The 23,063-nt window shown below is 51.8% G+C and overlaps 2 protein-coding genes across 2 annotated transcripts; both read left to right on the top strand.

Moving 5' to 3' along the window:
• The first annotated feature begins 188 nt into the window (after positions 1-188).
• Positions 189-4,648, top strand: LOC139825820 (dynein axonemal heavy chain 9-like). The gene is made up of 3 exons (XM_071800132.1): positions 189-521; positions 2,793-2,920; positions 3,395-4,648. The coding sequence occupies exons 1-3, from the start codon at positions 392-394 to the stop codon at positions 3,557-3,559; spliced, it is 423 nt and encodes a 140-aa protein (XP_071656233.1). The 5' UTR covers positions 189-391; the 3' UTR covers positions 3,560-4,648.
• A 180-nt stretch (positions 4,649-4,828) lies between these two features.
• On the top strand, positions 4,829-16,215 carry LOC139825826 (dynein axonemal heavy chain 9-like). The gene is made up of 4 exons (XM_071800145.1): positions 4,829-5,775; positions 8,732-8,905; positions 10,289-10,496; positions 15,118-16,215. Exons 1-4 carry the CDS (start codon positions 5,635-5,637, stop codon positions 15,285-15,287), a joined length of 693 nt encoding a protein of 230 aa, XP_071656246.1. The 5' UTR covers positions 4,829-5,634; the 3' UTR covers positions 15,288-16,215.
• The last annotated feature ends 6,848 nt before the right edge of the window (positions 16,216-23,063 follow it).

Here is a 23,063-nt window from a genome sequence, read left to right as displayed (position 1 = left end):
CCTGAAGTCAGCACTGGATCAGTCTCTGGGCTTCCAAAGGGGCCAACTTTTGTAGGCTCATGAAAGTGTAGCCCCTGGAGAGCAGGGCCTCATCAGGTGGTGGTTGTCAAGTATAAACAGCGCTGAAAGTTTATCTGCAGGCTGAGGATTTCACCCATTGTGATTAGAGTGGCTGGACCAAACTCAATTGTCAAATCTGCTTGTGTCTCAGGGTCACGTCTTTCTAAAGAGGTGGCCCAGTGGGACCTATTTTATAGACCTGAACTTCAGTTTGGCATCTTTGTCTAAAATTTGGGAGTGTTTTTCTCAGGTGGTGCAGCTGGAGGAGTTGCTGACGGTCCGGCACTCTGTCTGCGTGGTGGGTAACGCGGGCACGGGCAAGTCTCAGGTGATGAGATCCCTGAACAGGACTTACCAGATAATGAAGCGACGTCCTGTCTGGACAGACCTCAACCCCAAGGCAGTCACCAATGATGAGCTCTTTGGCATCATTAACCCAGCAACAAGAGAATGGAAAGACGGTAAATGTCATTTCATGTCTGAAATATGTAGATAAAGACGGGTGTTTTTAATGAATTTCCCGAGCAGCAGCAGGGTGACTGGTTCTTCATGTGCAGGTCTGAGAGCCCAGGTGCTTGTCTGCTGCCTACAGCCACATGACAGTTTGTTGTTGAAAGGATACACAGGATGTTTTAGCTCTTTGATCTTCAAATGGGAAATATAGCATAAGCCTACTTGATCCTATTGCCCTAAGAATAATTTTAATGCCCGTTAATACCAACACTTACCAGTTCCTAAGTGGGGCAGGCAGTTTTTGGGAGTTGGCTGGACCAGTGATGGAAGAGATGTCCCTCCTGCACTGTGGTGTGCACTGGGACCCCAAAAAATGTCCCATCCCCAGGTTTTCATTGCTGATAGCACGCACAGCAGCCTTAACGTCAGTTTTTCCACTCAGTATGGCTGCCCGATCTCTGTAGCACACCAGCGTTTGCCAAGCTGTTGATCCTGCTTACTCCTGAGGAACATTTCAAACTTGCTGGAAGATTACAGAAAATCTGGAGTGGAAATGTTGGGTTGTGACTGATACATAAAGGCAGCTTCGATTTACGTGTGCGGCGGGTTTGGGAGGTGTGGGGGAGGTGAGGGAAGACATTACCATGAATCATCCACAGCAGCAGATGAGCTGCCACCCACCTCCCCTGGCCCCGCCATGGACCCTTCCCGACCCCCTGCTTTGCTCCAATGCCAGGTTAATTTCTTTCTAATTGTAATTAGGGAGCCTAAATCAAAGTGGCAGAGGGACGTGCAGGGTACAGCCTGAACTGTGCAGACTGGCTGCAGCAGTGGCTGCAGATCGAGGGCAGCGGTGACACCGAACAGCAGGAGGGACATTTTACAGGTGACTGTCCAGTGGTTTCTGGCCTGCGATGGTTTAAATGAAATAGCGGCACTCCTCCCTGAGCTTTCAAGGCAGATATTTTCTGCAGTAACCATTCCTGAAAATGTTGTTTCATGTTGTCAAAGACCAGCAAGGCGATCTTCACCACAGCCTAGCAAGAGGTGACCTGTTCCCTTACAGATCAGCCCCTGCTTTTCCGCTCCCCAGTTTTATCCTGTCACATTATCAGAAGTTGAAAAGGTCCTACATGTTAGGTGGTAAAAGGTCCCATATGGGAATCCCAAAAGTGTTCTTTGCAGAACAAAACTCTTCTTTTAAACCCCAAGAGAGCCGTGTGCTGTGGATGCACAAGGTCAGGACAGAGGCGCTTTCCTCTCCCCGCTGCCGCGGTGTATCCGAGGGAAGCCCTGATGCCCTGAGACAGCAACTGTTTCTGATGCTAATAATGTCGGAGTGGTTCCCAAGGCGTGTGTCCAACACGTAAGGAACTGGCTGGAGGCAGAGGCGCTGAAGCGTTATTTTTGTTGACCCAGTCTCGGGATCACACACCTGTTCCAGGTGAGCCGTTCTGCATTTGCTGAGCACAAGCTTTGTCTTCAGTCAGATGGTGCCACCAGCTGTTCCTGATCTGGATCACAAAGAAATAGCTTGTCCTGGAGAAAAAAAGAAAAAAAAAAAGAGTTCTTGTCACAATTCACTGGAAGAGAGGCTTTTTTTTAATGTTTGCCTGATGTTTTCTCATGAAGACCAGCATCTCCCGAGGTATTTTCACATGTAGAGGAGAGCAATAGTTTTGTGGAGTTTTCATTTGCTCTGCAGTGCTGCTGCTCTATTCCCAGCCTTCGTGGTCTTCTTAACATTCATTATTTACTCCCCTTGAGACTCTGTATCCTCTCTCTCCTTGATTTTACCAACATTTTGTTCTGTCATTCAATGTCATTCTGTGCTTGTTCTCCCCTCAGTCTCACTAAAGCCATGACCCAGCGTTTAATGCATCTTGATTGCCCTGATATACTTTGAGCCACAAAAAAATATTTATAAGGATTTCCTAGGCATATTCAGGTGGTTTTCTCTGCATTGTATAATTCATGCCGCCTTTTGCCTTTGAGTAGCTACTCTACATTTTTCTTATCCCTTATGATTCTCGGTGGGAATGAAGCTCGTGCGTAGGTCTGCAATCATTTTCAGTAGTGATAACTGATAACCCTTTTTTCACTTTAAAGCAAACTAGAACCGTATTGTGATATAGTAATATTTACGTATAGGCACATAGAGTTTTGCATGTTTGAGAGGAAAGCATTAATTAGAGTAATTTTTACTGTGTTGCTGGAGAAAACCGTTAGAGCAGGTGTCAAGTTCAGTGTTCATCACCATCTTCCTGTCACCCTCCCAGGCCTGTTTTCATCAATCATGCGAGAGCTGGCCAACATCACGCATGACGGTCCCAAGTGGATGGTACTAGATGGAGATATTGATCCAATGTGGATTGAGTCTCTTAATACTGTGATGGATGATAATAAGGTAATGAATATAAGTTAAAGAAGGAGATATTCTTTGACTGCATGGCATGGTTCAGCCTAAAAATGCAGATGCTGAAATAACACCTCCTAGAATAATGCGGTTGTGTTTCTTCAGATACACCAAACAATATCACATATAGAAAATGGTGCATGAGGGGAAATAGCTCAAATCATGGTTTCATTGTAATTTCCCTTCCTGGAACTGGGCTCATGGATAATCACAGATGTCCTGATTGTAACTCCAGGCCCTTCAAAAATAGGGTGGGGTCATAATTCCACACCTTTTTCTGCCGCTCGAAGGGAGCGCTGTTCCTTTGAGTCATGGAAGACAGTTCTACTACCTGCTGGAAATCAGCTGCATTCCCTCAAGGAACTGTGCTGGCAGCAACCAAGCTTTTTAGTGCAAAGTGCTGAATGCTTTTCATTCCTGTTCCTGGGGAAGATGTCATTCTGTCTGTCTGTCTGCCCAATGCAGGTGCTGACCCTGGCGAGCAATGAGAGAATCCCTCTGAACCCAACGATGCGGTTGGTGTTTGAGATCAGCCACCTGCGCACAGCCACCCCAGCAACCGTGTCCCGAGCGGGTGAGTCCTGGCCTGAGCTCCGCACTGGGATTTGCCGTGAACCCAGGAGGATCTAGTGCCATTAACCAGTCTGCTGTTGGCCAACTTGACTCCTGTTGCAAGTACCCAACCTGAGATCACAGCGGCCGTGGGTGGACAGGGCAGGTTTCTGACAGACAAACTGAGGATCCTGACCCCAAATGCACATGTGGAGCTGTCATCATCCTGGAGATTTACCCAGAGCACTCTGACTGTTGGTGGGTGATCATGGCTTCAGCGTTGCTGAGTGCTCCTGTTGTGCAAAGCCCTTTGGATGGACTTTATGAGGAGAAGGACAGTATCTGTCCCAAAGAGTTCTTGATCTTCTGAAGAAGTGCATGAAGTATGGGAGAAGGGAATGGAGGTGTCCCCTAGTTTTACACATGGGGAAATGGGGCCCAGAGCAATGAAACTGCTCAGACAAGACAATGTTCTGAATTTAGGGCAAGGTCATGAAAAGCGCCGTGGTTTCAAGGGTGAAGTTTCTTCACTGTTCATGTTTCTACTCTGCAGTGGGGCAGGAAAAGGGGGCAGGTAATGGGACGTCCCGTCATATTTGATAGGGTTTTAGTTGTGTGAAAGTACCTGGTAAACTCTGCTGGAAGAAAGGAACAGTTTCTGCTATGTCTTTACTATATGTTCTCTCTTACCCTGGGCCTAAAGGGATCCTGTACATCAGCCCGTCGGATCTGGGCTGGAATCCTCCAGTGAGCAGCTGGATCGACAGGCGAGAGATCCAGTCCGAAAGAGCCAACCTGACCGTTTTGTTTGATAAGTACCTGCCCATTTGCCTGGACACCCTCAGAACAAGGTACCATCTGATGAGTGATTGTGTCACCCGTGGTGAGGGCATGGGGACACCTGCCACTGTCCAGCCCAGCTGTGCTGCGCTGGGTTGTGCTGCACATGATCCTCCTTGCCCCTGGAAGCCCTGAGCATCATTGGCTTAAGCTCAGAGAACCAGCAGGGCGAGGTGGGCAAAGTGACGCTCCTGCCTGTATCGTGTTGGTCAGATCTGGTTTTCATCTGATTTTGATTTGATTTTTATTGTATTTCCTGTATCAACTCTCTATCTCTTGGAAAATAATTCCGGCAGATCCCAAAGAGAAAGCTTTTCAGCCTCCTGATGTGTCAGGCTAGACCTGAGCCCACTCCACAAGTTATTTTTCATTAAGAACTTGGGTATTTGGAAGGGTCCTAGTGCTTCTTGGCTTGATTTGGCTTTAAAGCAGTGTCCACAGGGAAGTCATGTGGTTCTTGCTTATCATCATGTGAAACCATTCTCTTTCTCATACTGTGGTGAGGACTGGCCAAAGTAGAGTCCCAGAAAACTTAAGGGAGCATCTCCCATCCTCTACTTGCTTCCTATAGTTGCACTTTCCTTTAAAAACAAAAGAAAAATCAGTGAGCATGGGAGATGTCAGCCAAAAGGGGGATGTGTCAGAAGGGTCTGGAATCAGGACTTAAACATTGTGCTAGGGAACTTCTCTCTGTGGGACCAAGTTGGTTTTGACTGTTGGTAGCAAAGTCAATCGGACGTTTCCCATTCTGTTTGCTGAACATTGTCTCAGAGCGTGAAATCCACGGGATTAGCTGCAGGCAACCCTGAGCTGAGTGTTTTGGTAGCTTGCTTAATTCAGAAATCGTAGAACCAACCTTTCAAATAGCTATAATTACTTTATGGAGGACTTCAGTGCAGCTACAATATTAGTTTGGAATTCTGTAAGTGTAGCTTAAATGAATGTAAAATGGCAAGATGAAAGGGTTTATTTTATTACTCCTCTATTTGACCGCTTTTGAACTCATCGTGCTCGCAGGAAATCATTGCCTTTAGCAAGTCTTCCATTCTGCTTCTTTCAAGAAGATCACAGTTTTAAAATGCTTGAAACTTCTGATTATTGTTATTACTTGTATATGTGCCGGTGCCAGCGGGTCTGAGTGTGAGAATGGGTGTTCTCTTTATTGTACCTGGGAATAGGACACGTACCGCTGACAAGCAGAATGCCAGTATTCTGAAAGAGCATTTCTAGTCTTCCTGGGTTGTGATGGACGTATTGCTTTCTAATTTCCATCCCTTAGATTTAAGAAGATTATTCCCATTCCTGAACAGAGTATGGTTCAGATGTTGTGCTACCTCCTTGAATGTCTCCTGGCAGAGGAGCACACACCTCCTGACTGTCCCAAGGAGCTTTATGAACTTTACTTTGTCTTTGCTGCCGTCTGGGCCTTTGGTGGATCAATGTTTCGAGATCAGGTAAGACGGAAGATGCCTCTTCAGCATCTTTCACACAGTTTGTTTGTGTGGTTTTGTGTTGTTTTGATTTCTTCATACTTTCTGAAACATAGTGCTATGCCAGTAATGCTGTTTTCCTGGGGCTCTCATATAGGTGATAATAAACTAGAAACACAACAATTCCTTTTACGAAAGGCCTCGTTATCCAGGGTGTAACACCACCGGAGAACAGCTGAGGGGTCAGTGGTAAAGGTGGAGGGATGTTTGCTTATGCAGATGCATTTCACTGGGGAGAAACATAAGGTTAACTTATGGAAGCCTGTGGATGTGCATAATGTGATCAAATTAAGACTGATTTATCAGATGGATGTATCAGTGGAGCAGTCTTTCAGCCTTCTGACTGCACAGGTAGACGTGCTACATAACACAAACCAGCCGGTGTTTTGTCACCAGGGCAGAGCAGAGCCGGAGGAACAACCTCCCTTGACCTGCTGGTCATACTTTTCCTAAGGCACCCCAGGTGCCATTGACTTTCGTGGCCACAGGGGCACACCTACTCTTGGGTGGTTGCATCCCCTAGTCAGAGGACGCCTTATCCTCAGATCTAAAGTGTGTAGTCCTGATGTCTGGGTCTGCCCACACTGCACTGCTGTCAAGGGCTTGGAGATCCACGTCTGATCTCCGCTGGGCTTGTGTCAAACTCTGTGTTGTCTGGACTATGCGGGAGGTCTCTCCACGAATGTAACACCAGACACCCCTCCCCAGCTCGGGTGGAGGCACTGCCGTTCTTGATGGCTGCTCAAGTGCTCCCAGGGGTCTCTTTGTGTGTTTTCCTGTACCTTAACGCCAGACCTAGAGTGTCTGCTGGTCTCTTCAGATTTGCTCCATGCCAAGGATCAGATGCTTCAGGAAGTGCTGAACAACACAGCTCAAGCTCAGCTGGGTGCTCACTTGGTGCCATCACACCTTGTGACCATTGAATGACCTGTGCGAGACCAGCTTCCTTGGTCCTTGTGGAGCCTCCATTTCCCATGTGCCAGCTGGGAAATACTCAGCCTTAGTGTTGCCAGTCTAGGATGACTTAAAGAAACAAAACAAAGCACAATAAAGCCTGGGAAGCACTACTTGTCTTTGCTTCAGCAGTACAAGCGCAAGTATGCTGGTGTGCGGTGCTGTGGCAGCTGGCCGCTGTGTTCCCCATGCCGCACAGTCAGTCTCGGGTGCATCAGGCCGGGCTCCTGCCTGCGGTAGTGGCTCTGGGTGGGCTGCAGGAGCAGCTGCAGGCACAGCGACCCTCCGGGAGGCTCCGCCGGGAGCCTGGCTGTGCGTTCCTGCCCGCGATGCTCTGTAAATGTCAGAGCTGAGAGTGCGAGGATACAGCAGTCCGAGCAACGGGGAGCCTGATGAAAAATGATCCAATATAAAATCTGTTTATTGCTTTCCACCGAAGGTGCCCTTCGCGCTGACCTTTCGCGGCCGAAATGTCAGGAGAAACAGTCTGGGAGGCTTCCCACTACTCGGTGCTTGTTGGTGGGTAGCGGGGCCCCTGTATAAAAACAGATGATAGATTTGCCATTTCCTGGCTCTGAAATTAGCGGTAATCCATATGGGGTTTTTATTAAGGAAGTGGTTTGAATTCCACACCGTTCTGGCAATAGAGCTGGGGCTGGAGTGGCTCCATTGAACCGCGGGGTCAGGGAGGGCGGGCAGCGCGGCACAGCGCGCTTGCAGGCGGTTTGGCTGTGGGGGTAAGGGCACCCTTGTGGGAAAGCTTTTAGCAGCCACGCACGTCCCGCTCCACTGCGGGCTACTCTGCTGCCGCTGCCGAGGAGTTATAACAACAGGAGAATGGAGAATTACAGGGATTCTGCCTCTCTGAATAGCATGAGTCTGCAAAATCGTGGATACTATTAATGTGTTTTTCAAATCCACTGGTCTTTTGAGGGACTGTGGCTCAGGAGGCTTTATGGAGGACACTTGGTTCAGTTCAGCAACAAACCCAGGTTTCCTTATGGAGGCCGAGCAGCCTATGGACAATGTGTTGGTGACCCCACATTGTATGGCTTTGGGGAGGAGAGACCCGCAGACACCCCAGGAACAAACTGTGCTGTTAAAACGGGCTAAATGATGCGTCCGGTATTTCACAAACATCTTTCTCACAGCAATTTTCCTCTCCTCCTCCCCTCCACCTCTCTCCAGTTCCCATTGTCCACATGGGAAGGTGTTTGGGCAGAATGGCTGGCCCAATGTCATACAGGAGACCTAGGGCAGAGGAGGGGACTAAGCACATTTTGTGAGTCCTGACCCAGCATCTAAAGCAAAACTGTCACCCCAGTTGAAAAAATTCAGATGCTCCAAAATCTCCATGTGTAGAAAGATACAATGGGGAAAAGCAAGGAAACGGGTGCTTTGAGGGGAATGTGGCAGCGCAGAATCACGGCGGGGTCAAAGGGGCAGACCCTCGCTGCTGCTTTGGTACGCTGGTGTCTGCAGTCCTGCTTGTCTGAAACGTTGTGGCTTGAAAAGAAGCCAGAAGACAACAACTCACTCTGAATAGAGTGGTGTGATTGATGAGGAAAGGCTTTGGTATGCATGCTGTGACTGACCATGAGCACAGATGTAGACGGATGTTGTGTCCTTGTCTGTTGGAAGAAGTAGGCACCAAGAATCAATCAAGTGGTCTGTTTAGTCATAGGCACGTATTTCTCTTTTTCAAATTGATCCATCTATCTAGTCTCAGACATACCAAGAGTGATCAACACAGAGGATGAATTATTTAGATGAATAAATAGGACTGATGAGCAGAAATGAAGAAAATGAAAAATTAGGCTTAATAGCAGGAAAAATGATAAGAACTTTCTGCTGTGGAATATATTTTAAGGACTAATCCCGCTCTGGTGGACTGGGATAGATAACATTCTCCATTACTAATTAATTGATCCAGATTAGTGTATTTTCTCCACTTTTTGTCTTATAGCTTGTGGACTACAGAGTGGAGTTCAGCAAGTGGTGGGTGGCAGAATTCAAGACTATCAAGTTTCCCTCTCAGGGCACAGTCTTTGACTTCTACATTGATCCAGAAACGAAGAAGTTTGAACCTTGGTCTAAACTTATTCCTCAGTTTGAATTTGATCCAGAAATGCCCTTACAGGTATGTGAACCTTGCACGTGTTTTGTCTGGGAAGAGCACATGCATTTTAGTGACTGTATGCAGGCATTTCAATTGAAGTCTCATTCGAGGTCAAGCACTTCATAATAAGAATGGCATTCCGTCCTGGTTTTGTTAAAAACAAGTTTCTCTTTTAGTGAATTTGCCTGTCAGGTAAAACCTTCATATCAGCTGCGTTTTCCTGGAGAACCAGATCCATGTTTTGGTAAACATAGCAATGGAATGTGAGGTTATTGATAAGGACAGATTCGCATCTCGCGAGAGGGGCAATGAGAAACAGGTGACCAAGAAACTGACAAACAGAGTATAACATCCCATTCACGTGAATACTTCATATAAAAGTGGGAGATCACGAGGATCTCGTCCATTTTGCTTATGGCCGAGATTAGGAGAGGACCTTGCTGGTCGTCCCTGCGAACTGAGGCCTCATGACAGACTGAATCCAGCTCCGGTTGGCTGCATAGTCCAGTCCAGGACTTCAGGTGCCAGCTCTGCAGTTGCTGGGGCTTTCAAGATTGGTTTTGTATATTTTGTATTATTTTCTCTATTCTTATTAGTAGCATTAGTAAAACATCTTTAATTTTTCCAATTCTCTTCTATCTATCCTTCTTTCCCTCCCAATCACCTGTCCTGAGTGGGAATGGGGGAGAGAGAGGGGCTGAAGGTGGGGGAGAGGGGGCTAACAACACATCTGCCATGGTTGTATTGTCACCCCACAATCAAAACCCTTGACACATTCTTTATGAAGTACAACTCAATTACCCATCTTTCTTTACTGTACTTTGACTGTGAAGACTCATCCTCCATCCATCTTCCAGAGCTGAGTGATGTACATGAGGCGCAGGCTCAGAGACACCTATGAGCCAGGGCTGGTGTGCCCAGGGTGCGGGATGGAGGTGCGTTTGGCCTGCAGAGAGAAGCAGGATGTGGGACAACGTAGTGACAAAGTCCCTGAGACACCATCTCGTCATTCTGCGTGGCTGAAAATAGGGTTGTTTATATGATTTGGACGAAAAATGAGAGTTGCTGCAGGTAGTGAATTGCGTTTGCCAGCTATGCCTTTCTTTCCTTTTAGAGGTGCCACAGTGAGCAGATGACTTGTAAAAGTTGTTACCATTTTAGCAAAATGTGTGTTTGCGGGGAGATCCAGATGTTGCTCTCAGCATCCCGCTGTCATTGTTTCGTCTGTACAGATAGTTTGACTTGAATGGTTGGTAGCAGTGTATTGTTCCCTTCCTAGCGCCATCTAGAAACTCAGGTCACCGCACTCATTCCTGGCTCTCCCAGTTTGATGTCTCCTCAGAACATGGCAGTGGGGTGGTGCCACAGATGGGTACACTTACCTGCTCGTTTTGCCCCTCTCAGGCTTGCCTGGTGCCCACCACCGAGACGGTCCGTGTGCGGTACTTCATGGACAGGCTCCTGGAGCGCCGGCGCCCCGTGATGCTGGTGGGCAACGCCGGCACGGGGAAGTCTGTGCTGGTGGGGGACAAGCTCTGCTCACTGGATACAGACGCCTATGTGGTGAAGAAGGTCCCCTTTAACTACTACACCACCTCTGCCATGCTGCAAGGTAAGACAATGGCTGAGATGTGGGACTTCTGCCTGGCAGGTCACCAAATTCCTGGGGTGTCCGTCGGGGTTTGGAGCTGGGTGTGCACTGTGGGCACTGCACTGGCACCCACTGACTCTTAAATCCCACTGTGAAACTCACTGGTCCGCAGACTCCTGGTTTTATGGAAAATGGCATTTCCCAACATGAGGGATTGAATTCTGAACACCACGACTCTGGTTCAGGGCTGTGCAAAGCACACACTTAAATCTGCTGCTGTTCTCTACAGCACACAGCTCGTACTTGACTTGAGGTGTGTCTTTAATACGCTTGAATTTAAGCCCGTGCTGAATAGAACGGGTTGCTTGGCTGGGATCTAAGCTGTCCTCAGAGTGCAATGATGGGAATTGCATCCCAGTTGTCAGTGAGGACAGTGCTAATGGGGATGTGCAGGTGCTGCTGGTTCCTGGGCTGTCCCCCGCATCCTGATGCAGCCCCGTGTGCTCCCACGGAGCGGGTGCCACATCCCACCGCCCCAGGGGACACAGCTGCTGACCCTGGGAGGCTCTGACCTGGGGAAGCCCATGAGAATATCTTTGATGAGGATTTTGGCACATCAGTGAAAGATGAAGTTTGAGACCAGGATAAGGTCAGTTCTGCTGTGTAGTCTTTTCACAGATGAAGAGAAAGAGGGAATTGTTGAAAAGTGACTCATTTTGGAATGGTATTTTCACTTTCAGTTGACCTAAAGAGAGAGGATAATTTTCTACATGTATTTATTAATCAGGAATGAAACAACCTTGCTTGTTTTGAGTTGAACAACAGCTGTGGGTCACTGTAAACCAAAATTACTTCCTTTATGGAGTTTGGTCTGACCCAAGTGTCCTGAAATCCCTTTACTCCCTCTACAGGACCAGCACCAGTGAGACCAAGGTTTTAACCTTCACCATGTGGGTTTTTCCTGGCCAGGTGGCCCTGGGGCGAACACGCTCACGGCCATGAGCATCACAGCCCCTGTCTGTGCTCTGCTGGGCTCCCGACACTGCAGATGTTTTAAGGAAGGTGTCAGAGTTTAAAGTTGCCCTGTGGGACTGATCCACTCGCAGAGGTGACAGCACAGGCTCAGCCCACGCTGTGTCACCTGGGGCTGTGTCGTGGAGTCACGGCAGCTTTCTGGGGCAGGTCTGAAGGGTTTTGGGTCTTGCTAGTGTGTGATGGCTGCAGTCTCCCTCCTCCCTCCCAGGTGCCCCTTTGCTTTTTTCCCTGTGTTGGGGTCTCTGCAAAATGCCCTTGAGCTGCTAAATGGGCTGAGCTGTCTGTCTGTCTGGCTGTCTGTCTGTCTGTCTCTCTGTCCAGCTGCCTGGGTGGGGGACAAAGATGCTGAGGGACCTAGAGATTCTTTCTTATGGGGAGAGACTGAGAGCTCTGGGGCTGTTGAGCTGGAGAAGAGAAGCTGAGAGGGATCTGATCAATGGGATCAATATGTCAGGGTGGCTGTCGGAGGATGGACCAGACTCTGTTCAGTGGTGCCCAGCACCAGGGTGAGGGGCAGCGGGCACAGACTGAAACACAGGAGGCTCCATCTGAACATGAGCAGAAACTTGTTTGCTGGGAGGTGCCAGAGCCTGGCCCAGGCTGCCCAGAGCGGGTGTGGAGTCTCCTGCTCTGAGACATTGAAACCCGCCTGGACCCACCTGTGTGATCTGCTCTGTGACCCTGCGTGAGCAGGGCTTGGACTGGGGGATCTGCAGAGGTCCCTTCAGCCCAACCAGCCTGGGATCCTGTGATTCTGTGAATGTGCAGCCGTTTGTCTCCAGCTGGATGGGCGAGTGTGTGCAGGTGTTATTTGTACAGGCAGACCTGGCACCGTGTCCCTGGTCATGAGCTGTGGGCTGAGTCAGTGATTTTCTTCCCCTGCACAGAGGAGCAAGTTGTCTTGTGTGTGGATGAAGATGTGGTGGTGAGATTTGCATTGAGAAGCATGATTTATACTGCTTGGCCTGGATCCCTGCTGCTCATTTTTTAGAGTTAATTTGTCCCTTTTTGTGTAGTTTGTCACTTGGCTGCTTTATTCTTTTCCCCAGCAGGCACATCTTTAAATTTGTAAAACATGGGCACAAAGTAATTTTGGATTTTTTCTTACTTAAAAAAGATCCTAACCTGAGTTCCAGTAGTTCCTTAGACAAGGTGCCTGTTGCTGCAGAGATGTATAAGATGCAGCCCTTAGGGGAAGCAGAGTTGTTGTTCAACCCATCCCTGCATCCTGTGGCTTCCAGAAGCGCCATGTGCACAGGGGTTAAAAGGAGCCCAACACTCTCTCTGCCTGAACCTGGGGCCAGTTTGGGGATTTTCTGTAGTTTATTGTGACTAAATACCACATTCTGTGGCATTTGCCCTGGGCCTCGCTCTGCTTCGTGCCCTCTTGGGCCTCTGCCCCTCCATCAGATGTAGCCCTGACTTCTGTCATTCAGAGAAATTGCAATAAATCTTGTGGTTTTTTTGTTTGGGTTCTTTTTTTCCCTCTCCCTTGCTCACCAACCAGAAGGTACGAGGGGTCCAGACTGTTTCTTTGAGGTGCTGGTTTGAGTATGTGTCAGGATCTCACACAGACACACCGCCCCTTATTATTATTGTGAGATACGGCTTTGAATTAAAATACCACTTCCACGAACATGTCACTTGATCCCCAGTAATTGCATTTCAGTGTGATGAATCTCTTGCGTACTTGTTTAACCTCAAAAAGGGCTGATTTTATATGTTAATTAGGGACTAATTAAATTTAAATTAAATGCTTATTTGAAACACTTAATTTAACTTGCTACCAGAAATTTCAAATATTGTGGTTTTATTGAACGGGGAGAGAGGCTCCGCTGAGGAAAGATTCATCATTTTTCGTAGCACAATCCATTCCTTTGTGCAGCAACTGTCTGTGACAAGAAATCAGCTGCGTTTTGAGTGGTGAGCAAGGCGAGCTGTCTGCAGTGCACCCAAGCAGGAAAAACCCAGCGTTTTGAAAGGTCTGTGATCTGAAACAAACCAACGGAATATAAATCTTCCTTAACAACTTTTGCACGTGATAATAAATGGCTTAAAAAAACTCCCAGTCCCGTTTACATTTGCCAGTCTTCCCTAATTACAAAGAATTGCTACTTACCGTGTGCTGCTTTATAGCACCTTATAGGTCTGTTGCCAACCCAAAACTGCTAATGAAACAAATTCTTCGAGTAAGCACAGGGCAGAAAACCCACCCGGGGTCTGGGCAGAGGAGCGTTGCTTCCGTTTGCTTTTCCACTTACTGAGACAGTAAAGGTTGCCTGGGCTGCAATCAGAGGAATCAATAACCTATAGAACATGATGTGCAGCGACGTGGGGTGATTTTTATTAAATATCAGCCCAGGATTATAAATATTCCCCACGTTTTATGAGCTAGAGCAACATATGACCCCAGCCTTCTGCTAAAACAAATTAAAGTCTTCCAAGGCTTTGAAATGCGAAACTGTTCTCTCCGTGCTTTCCTTTGCGTGTGCGTGACCCTACTTGAAACTAGGTGGTAATTTGACAGCTCGTGTTGGAATTAAGTCTTGTCACATTATCTGGAGGGTTGGGTAACGCTGGTGAGAAGATCAGGGAACTTATGATTATTTGATGCATTTAAATAAAAGTGTCATGTTGGTTGTTCTGAAGATGTCCAGGAATTTGGCCCTGAGATCGCCTATTTTTGTCTAACAGGGTAAAAGATGCATATATTCACAAAACCAGCAGCTTTGCTCGTGGGCTTCTGTGCCCACAGCATCCATCTCCCTTTCTCCATCGCAGCGCCCAGTGCCTGCTGCCCTGGCCACGCTGCAGTTGCCGCATCGCCGGGGCAGGCAGCAGGGGATGCTCACTGCTCTGGCACAGCCACCTCTGCAAGCAAGATTTCGTTTAAAAAATTATGCAGAAGAGATTCAAAAGGCTTTATCTTGCATGAAAAGCTCTTGTTTGCTCTGAGGTAGACATGTTTTGTAGCAGACGAAGTTTGTTGTATTTTTGTTTGGAAGGAAGAGTTGAGAGCTTTCTGATTTAAGTCAAACCAAAGTGCTGACCAAGGGTCCCTGCAGGGCTCCCAGCTGCACTGTAGAATCATAGAATCAGTTTGGTTGGAAGAGACCTTCAGGATCATCGAGTCCAACCGTAACCCAGCTCTAGCACTCTAGTCCCTGAGAACCTCATCTCCACGTCTGTCCAACCCTCCAGGGCTGGTGACTCCAGCACTGCCCTGGGCAGCCTGTTCCAATGCCCCACAGCCCTTTGGGGAAGAAATTGTTCCCCAGATCCAGCCTCAGCCTCCCCTGGTGCAACTTGAGACCATTTCCTCTGCTCCTGGCGCTTGTTCCTGGGGAGCAGAGCCCGACCCCCCTGGCTCCAAGCTCCTTTCAGGCAGTTCAGAGATCAGAAGGTCTCCCCTCAGCTCCTGTTCTCCAGCTGAACCCCCAGGCCCCTCAGCTGCTCCTCATACAGCTGCAGCTGGGGGACATCTCAGCTCCTTGAGGGGCCGCTGTAGCTACACACAGCACAGCATTGAGCTGGGCTGAGAAATCATTTTTATTTTGCAGCAGTTGCTCTCCCAGTAGATGAGCTTTGCACCTCTGCCTCCCTACAGGTATGCTTGAGAAACCTCTGGAGAAAAAGGCTGGTAGGAATTATGGCCCTCCAGGTACCAAGAAGCTCGTGTACTTCATTGATGATCTCAACATGCCCGAGGTGGACGCTTACGGGACAGTGCAGCCCCATACGCTGATCCGGCAGCACCTGGACTACGGCCACTGGTAGGAGCCTGCTTGGGCTTGGTTGTCGGAGACCTTTTTGTTCAGCTCCAGTGCTGGGGAGTGGGTTTGAGAGAATCTCAAAGCGTGGGTCCCTCTTCCCATTGCATACTGCTGGGCTAGAGCTGGTTGGGAGGCTCTGGGTGAACTGAGAGTTGAGCACCCTCAGGGCTTCCCCTGTCCCCAGCAAACAAATTCACTTAGAATCACAAAACGTCCTGAGCTGGAAGGGACCCGCAAGGATCATCGAGTCCAGCTCCTGTCCCTGCACAGGACAACCCCACAGTTCACACCGTGTGTCCGAGGACGTTGTCCATCGCTTCTTTAATACCGCTTGATTGCTTACTCATAGCTGGGTTGAGAGGAGCTTTGCTCTGCTCTTGCTGTGGCTTGTGACTGTGGTCCCAGTGCAAAGCCTGCGAGGGGAGCGCGATGCTCGGCCTTGCTGCCCCGCGACGCTGAGAGCAGAGGCGGCTGTGGATTTGGCCTCAGCTGGGGTGAACCCCCCTGCTGTGAGCACCTAACATTGTCTTCTGTCAGGCAGCAGCAAACAACCATTATCTAGGCAGAGGTGATTTGAAGGAAAAGCAGTGACTGTTTTGGAAGGAGATTGGTGTGTTTTACACTTTAGCCAGCAGCTCTGTGTGGGACATGAATATTTGCATCTCTCCACAGGGAATACAGGGCAGGGACGCATTGCAATTTCCACTCTCCTCAGCTGTGTGCATGCCTGAGCTCTGCCAAAAGCTTCCGAGGAACAGAGACAGTGGAGCGGAGGCAGAAATCTTGGGCTGTGGGTGTCAGGGAAGTCAGGCAGATAGAGGGTGAGGGAGCTGCGAGGGAGCGTTGGAGGCACAAGGGGCTGCAGCGAGGAGTAGGGGGATGCAGTGAGGCGCAGAGGGATGCAACGAGGTGTGGGGGATGGAGTGAGGCATGGGGGATGCAGCGAGGTGCGGTGGGATGCAGCAACGTACAGGGGATGCAGCGAGGTGCGGTGGGATGCAGCAACGTACAGGGGATGCAGCGAGGTGCGGTGGGATGCAGCAACGTACAGGGGATGCAGCGAGGTGCGGGGGGATGCAGCAACGTACAGGGGATGCAGCGAGGTGCGGTGGGATGCAGCAACGTACAGGGGATGCAGCGAGGTGCGGGCGGATGCAGCAACGTACAGGGGATGCAGCGAGGTGCGGGGGGATGCAGCAACGTACAGGGGATGCAGCGAGGTGCGGTGGGATGCAGCAACGTACAGGGGATGCAGCGAGGTGCGGGGGGATGCAGCAACGTACAGGGGATGCAGCGAGGTGCGGTGGGATGCAGCAACGTACAGGGGATGCAGCGAGGTGCGGGCGGATGCAGCAACGTACAGGGGATGCAGCGAGGTGCGGGGGGATGCAGCAACGTACAGGGGATGCAGCGAGGTGCGGGCGGATGCAGCAACGTACAGGGGATGCAGCGAGGTGCGGGGGGATGCAGCAACGTGCGGGGGGATGCAGCAACGTACAGGGGATGCAGCGAGGTGCGGGCGGATGCAGCAACGTACAGGGGATGCAGCGAGGTGCGGGGGGATGCAGCAACGTACAGGGGATGCAGCGAGGTGCGGGCGGATGCAGCAACGTACAGGGGATGCAGCGAGGTGCGGGGGGATGCAGCAACGTACAGGGGATGCAGCGAGGTGCGGGGGGATGCAGCAACGTACAGGGGATGCAGCGAGGTGCGGGCGGATGCAGCAACGTACAGGGGATGCAGCGAGGTGCGGGCGGATGCAGCAACGTACAGGGGATGCAGCGAGGTGCGGGGGGATGCAGCAACGTACAGGGGATGCAGCGAGGTGCGGGCGGATGCAGCAACGTACAGGGGATGCAGCGAGGTGCGGGGGGATGCAGCAACGTACAGGGGATGCAGCGAGGTGCGGGGGGATGCAGCAACGTACAGGGGATGCAGCGAGGTGCGGGGGGATGCAGCAACGTACAGGGGATGCAGCGAGGTGCGGGCGGATGCAGCAACGTACAGGGGATGCAGCGAGGTGCGGGCGGATGCAGCAACGTACAGGGGATGCAGCGAGGTGCGGGGGGATGCAGCAACGTACAGGGGATGCAGCGAGGTGCGGGCGGATGCAGCAACGTACAGGGGATGCAGCGAGGTGCGGGCGGATGCAGCAACGTACAGGGGATGCAGCGAGGTGCGGGCGGATGCAGCAACGTACAGGGGATGCAGCGAGGTGCGGGGGGATGCAGCAACGTACAGGGGATGCAGCGAGGTGCGGGCGGATGCAGCAACGTACAGGGGATGCAGCGAGGTGCGGGCGGATGCAGCAACGTACAGGGGATGCAGCGAGGTGCGGGCGGATGCAGCAACGTACAGGGGATGCAGCGAGGTGCGGGCGGATGCAGCAACGTACAGGGGATGCAGCGAGGTGCGGGCGGATGCAGCAACGTACAGGGGATGCAGCGAGGTGCGGGCGGATGCAGCAACGTACAGGGGATGCAGCGAGGTGCGGGGGGATGCAGCAACGTACAGGGGATGCAGCGAGGTGCGGGGGGATGCAGCAACGTACAGGGGATGCAGCGAGGTGCGGGGGGATGCAGCAACGTACAGGGGATGCAGCGAGGTGCGGGGGGATGCAGCAACGTACAGGGGATGCAGCGAGGTGCGGGGGGATGCAGCATGCCATGGGTCCCCTCCCAGACACATCGAGGCCTTCTGCCCATGTGCTCAGCAGTGCCCACTGGGCACTGTATTGCATGCAGGAAGTTATCATCTCACCAATATAATAGGCTCAGGTAGGATCTCTCAGCAAAGCATATTTTATTAACGATTTTGCAAGGTCGGGTGTTCCACCTAAAGGTAGGCACACAAAACAGGGCAAAAAGCCACTGCTTATATCCACCCCTAATCCCAACTGCAAATTCCCTCCCCAGTTCCCCGTTGGTTGGGTACGGCAGGGTTTACAGACTACCTGACACTTCCTAGCTGCCAAGGCTCAGTTTACCTGTCTCACGACTCCATTCTAATAACCCTTCCCATTATTTCTTTATTTTCATTGAAGGTGTGTTTTCTTGACTGTCTGAATTTTAACCACTGGAATGGTTTTCAATTCCTCCACACCCGCTCTGGGCAGCCTGGGCCAGGCTCTGGCACCTCCCAGCAAACAAGTTTCTGCTCATGTTCAGATGGAGCCTCCTGTGTTTCAGTCTGTGCCCGTTGCCCCTCGCCCTGGCGTTGGGCACCACTGAACAGAGTCTGCTCCATCCTCTGACAGCCACCCTGAGATATTGATCCCATTGATCAGATCCCTCTCAGCTTCTCTTCTCCAGCTCAACAGCCCCAGCTCTCTCAGTTTCTTGTCACAAGAAAGGTGCTCCAGATCCCTTAGCATCTTTGTAGCCACCGCTGGACTCTCTCCAGTAATTCCTTGTCCTTCTTAAACCAGGGAGCCCAGGACTCCCTGTCCTCCCCCGGCAGCAGCAGCCTGCTGACCCTTGTCATGTCCCACCTGGCGCTATGGTTGGGGGAAGTGTGACTGAGATTTGTCAGTCCCCTGGGTTGGAAAAAAGTACATACAATCCTGAAGGTCCACAGACAAAAGACCTTTATTTTTTGTAGCTTGGTCCAATTGGCAAATGACTCAGTGGCAGAAGGATTTATGTTACTTAAGCTCAATCGATAAACAGTTTAGCAGCGAAAAGATTCACATGAAAGAGTTTTGTGGCACAAGTGGGGCTCTAAACCTTATGTTACTGTATTACTCACAAAAAGGAAGGCAAAGAAATAGGAATAGGAAGGAAAGAGACGTTGGGTGCCAATTATCTGTCGAGGGTTAGGATTGCGGGGTGACAATCAAACCCTGGCAGATGTGTTGTCAACCTCCTCTCCCCCCCACTTCCCCCTTTTGCCCCTCCCTCTCCCCCCTTCCCACTCAGCACAGGCGATCGGGAGGGGAAGAAGCACAGAGGGGAGAGAGCTGGAAAAGTTCAAGATGTTTTACTGATGCTACTGATGAGAACAGAGAAAATGATACAAATATACAAAACCCATCTTGTAAGGATCAGCAACTGCAGAGCCAGCACCCAAAGTCCTGGGTCAGACTCTGCAGCCAACCGGAGCTGGATTCAGTCTCTCACTGGCCTCCGTTCGCAGGGACGACCAGCAAGGTCCTCTCCTAATGTCGGTCATGAGGAAAAAAGGGAAAAGGCAAAGGGGACGAGATCCTCGTGATCTCCCACTTTTATATGAAGTATTCACGTGAATGGAATGTTATTCACCGTTGGTCAGTCTCTCGGACATCAGTTTTCTCATTGCCCCTCTCGCGAGATGTCCATCCGTGCTTATCAATAAGTTTCCATTCCATTGCTGGGTTTAACCAAAACATGTGTCTGGTTCTCCAGGAAAATGCAGCTGACATGAAGGCTTTGGCTGACAGGCAAATTCACTAAAAGAGAAACTTGTTTTTAACAAAACCAGGACACACCCCCACACACTGCACCCCAAATCCTGCACCCCCAAATCCTCCAGCCCCATGTCCCAAACCCCCAAACCCTGCACCCTCAAGTCTTGCACCCTAATTCTGCCTCCCCAAGACCTGCACCCCCAAACCCTGCACCACTAAACCCTGCACCCCCAAACCCTGTACCCCAAATCCTGACCCCCACAAGCTGCACCCTAAAAACCTGCACCCCAAATCCTGTCCTACCCAACCCTTCACCCCAAACCCCTTCACCCCAAGATCCTGCTGCCCTAAACCCTGCACCCCAAAATCATCCCTCCCAACCCTGCCCCCCAAACCCTGTCCCCCTAAAGCCTGACCCCGAAACCCTGCTCCCCAAAACCCTGCTACCCCCAATCTTGCACCCCCCAACTCTGCACCCCCAGATTCTGCTGCTCCAAACCCTGCACCCCCAAATCCTCCAGCCCCACGTACCGATCTCCCAAACCCTGCACCCCACAACCCTGCACCCCACAACCCCTTCACCCCCAAATCCTGCACCCCCAGCCCTACCCAATAAAATTTCCACCCCCAAACCCTGCCCTACCGAGCCCCCCACCCCAAACCCCTGCACCCCAAGATCCTGCTCTCCTATACCCTGCACCCCCATATCCTCCTTCCCCAAACCCTGCACCCCAAAACACTGCACTCCAAACCACTGCACCCCTAAATCCTGCAACCCCAAATCCTGGCCCCCAAACCCGGCACCCCAAACTCCTGCACCCAAAGATCCTACTGCCCTAAACCCTGAACCCCCAAATCCTGCACCCCTGGAACCTGCAACCCCAGACTCTGCAGCCACAAATCAGGCCCCGCAAAATCCTTGCACCCCCAAATCCTGCACCACCTAATCCTCCAACCCCCTAACACAACCCCCTAAACCCTTCTCCCCAGGGTCCATTGTGACACCCTGGGGATCCCCCTTGTCCCCAGGGCCCATTGTGACACCATGGGGGACCCCCTTCTCACTGAGGACCCATTGTGACACCATGGGGACCTCCCCTTGTCCTCAGGGCCCACTGTGACATCCTGGGGACTCCCCTTTGTCCCCAGGGCCCATTGTGGCACCATGGGGACCCCCTTTGTCCCCAGGGCCAATTGTGACATCCCAGGACCCCCCTTTGTCCCCAGGGCCCATTGTGACAGGGTGGAGATCCCCCTTGTCCCCAGGCCTGTTGTGATGTCCCAGGACTCCCCATTGTCCCCAGGGCCCATTGTGACACCTTGGGGACCCCCCTTGTCCTAAGGGCCCATTGTGACATCCTGGGGACCCCCTTGTCCCCAGGGCCCATAGTGAAGTCCCAGGACCCCCTTTGTCCCCAGGGCCCATAGTGACATCCTGGGGACCACCCTTGTCACTGGGGACCCATTGTAACACTATGGGGACCCCCCCTTGTCCCCAGAGCCCATTGTGACATCCTGGGGACCCCCCCTTGTCCCCAGAGCCCATTGTGACATCCTGGGCACCCCCTTTTTCCCCAGGACCCATTGTGGCACCATTGGGACCCCCTTTGTCACTGGGGCCCATTGTGACGTCCTGGGGACCCCCTTTGTCCCCAGGGCCCATTGTGACGTCCCCGGATCCCCCATTGTCCCCAGAGCCCATTGTGACATCCTGGGGACCCCCATTGTCCACAGGGCCCATTGTGACATTCAGGGGACAGCCTTTGTCCCTAGGGCCCATTGTGACACCGTCGGGACCCCCGTTGTCCCCAGGGCCCATTGTGACATCCCAGGACCCCTCATTGTCTCCAGGGCCCATTGTGACATACTGGGGACTCCCCTTTGTCCCCAGAGCCCATTGTGACACCGTGGGGACCCCCTTTGTCCACAGGGCCCATTGTGGTATCTAAGGACCCCCCAATTGTGCCCAGGGTTCATTGTAACATATCAGGACGTCCCATTGTCCCCAGGGCCCATTGTGACGTCCCAGGACCCCCCGTCATCCCCAGGGCCCATTGTGTCATCCTGGGGACCTCCTTTGTCCCCAGAGCCCATTGTGACATCCTGGGGAACCCTTTGTCCCCAGGGCCCATTGTGACGTCCCAGGACCCCCCTTTGTCCCCAGGGTCCATTGTGAAATCCTGGGGACCCCTCTTTGTCCCCACGGCCCAATGTGACATCCTGAGGACCCCCTTGTCCCCAGGGCCCATTGTGACAACCTGGGGACCCCCTTTGTCCTCAGGGCCCATTGTGACACCGTGGGGACCCCCTTTGTCCCCAGGGCCCATTGTGACAACCTGGGGACCCCCTTTGTCCCCAGGGCCCATTGTGACATCCCAGGACCCCCTTTGTCCCCAGCCCCATTGTGACATCCAAGGGACCCCCCTTTGTCCCTAGGGACCATTGTGACATTCCAGGACCCCCAATTGTCCCCAGAGCCCATTGTGATATCCAGGGCACCATCCTTGATCCGCAGGGCCCATTGTGACGTCCCAGGACCCCCCTTTGTCCCCAGGGCCCATTGTGACATCCCAGGACCCCACTTTATACTGAAGGCCCATTGTGACATCCTGGGGACCCCCTTTGTCCCCAGGGCCCATTGTGACGTCCCCGGACCCCCCATTGTCCCCAGGGTCCATTGTGACATCCTGGGGACCCCCATTGTCCCCAGGGCCCATTGTGACATTCAGGGGACAGCCTTTGTCCCAAGGGCCCATTGTGACACCGTCGGGACCCCTGTTGTCCCCAGAGCCCATTGTGACATCCTGGAAACCCTCTTTGTGCCCAGGGCACACTGTGACCTCCCAGGACCCCACTTTGTCCCCAGGGCCCATTGTGACATCCTCGGGACGCCCCTGGTCCCCAGAGCCCGTTGTGACATCCTGGGGACTCCCCTCTGTCCCCTGGGCCCATTGTGACACCGTGGGGACCCCCTTTGTCCCCAGGGCCCATTGTGACATTTAGGGACCTCCCAGTTGTGCCCAGGGCTCATTGTGACATCCCAAGACCCCCCATTGTCCCCAGGGCCCATTGTGACGTCCCAGGACCCCCCGTGATCCCCAGGGCCCATTGTGACATCCTGGGGACCCCCTTGTCCCCAGGGCCCATTGTGACATTCCAGGACACCCCTTGTCCCCATGGCCCATTGTGAAATCCTGGGGACTTCCTTTGTCCCCAGGGCCCATTGTGACGTCCCAGGACTCCCCTTTGTCCCCAGGGCCCATTGTGACAGGGTGGGGACTCCCTTTGTCCCCAGGGGCCATTGTGATGTCCCAGGATCCCCCTTTGTCCCCAGGGCCCATTGCGACATCTCAGGACACCCCAATTGTTTCCAGGGCCCATTGTGACATCCTGGGG

The sequence above is a fragment of the Patagioenas fasciata genome, chromosome 29, assembly GCF_037038585.1.
Source record: "Patagioenas fasciata isolate bPatFas1 chromosome 29, bPatFas1.hap1, whole genome shotgun sequence".
Taxonomy (NCBI): domain Eukaryota; kingdom Metazoa; phylum Chordata; class Aves; order Columbiformes; family Columbidae; genus Patagioenas; species Patagioenas fasciata.
The sequence above is the reverse complement of the archived record's forward strand: the minus strand, read 5'-3'. Positions and strand labels throughout refer to the sequence as shown.

What these genes read in the sequence shown, in the direction of transcription:
- LOC139825820 (XM_071800132.1), top strand. Translation starts at nt 392, where the DNA reads ATGAGATCCCTGAACAGGACTTACCAGATAATGAAGCGACGTCCTGTC. An exon ending in AACAAGAGAATGGAAAGACG is followed by an intron (nt 522 to 2,792) that starts GTAAATGTCATT and finishes TCACCCTCCCAG; the next exon opens with GCCTGTTTTCATCAATCATG. An exon ending in CTGTGATGGATGATAATAAG is followed by an intron (nt 2,921 to 3,394) that starts GTAATGAATATA and finishes TGCCCAATGCAG; the next exon opens with GTGCTGACCCTGGCGAGCAA.
- LOC139825826 (XM_071800145.1), top strand. Translation starts at nt 5,635, where the DNA reads ATGGTTCAGATGTTGTGCTACCTCCTTGAATGTCTCCTGGCAGAGGAG. An exon ending in ATCCAGAAATGCCCTTACAG is followed by an intron (nt 8,906 to 10,288) that starts GTATGTGAACCT and finishes TGCCCCTCTCAG; the next exon opens with GCTTGCCTGGTGCCCACCAC. An exon ending in CACCTCTGCCATGCTGCAAG is followed by an intron (nt 10,497 to 15,117) that starts GTAAGACAATGG and finishes GCCTCCCTACAG; the next exon opens with GTATGCTTGAGAAACCTCTG.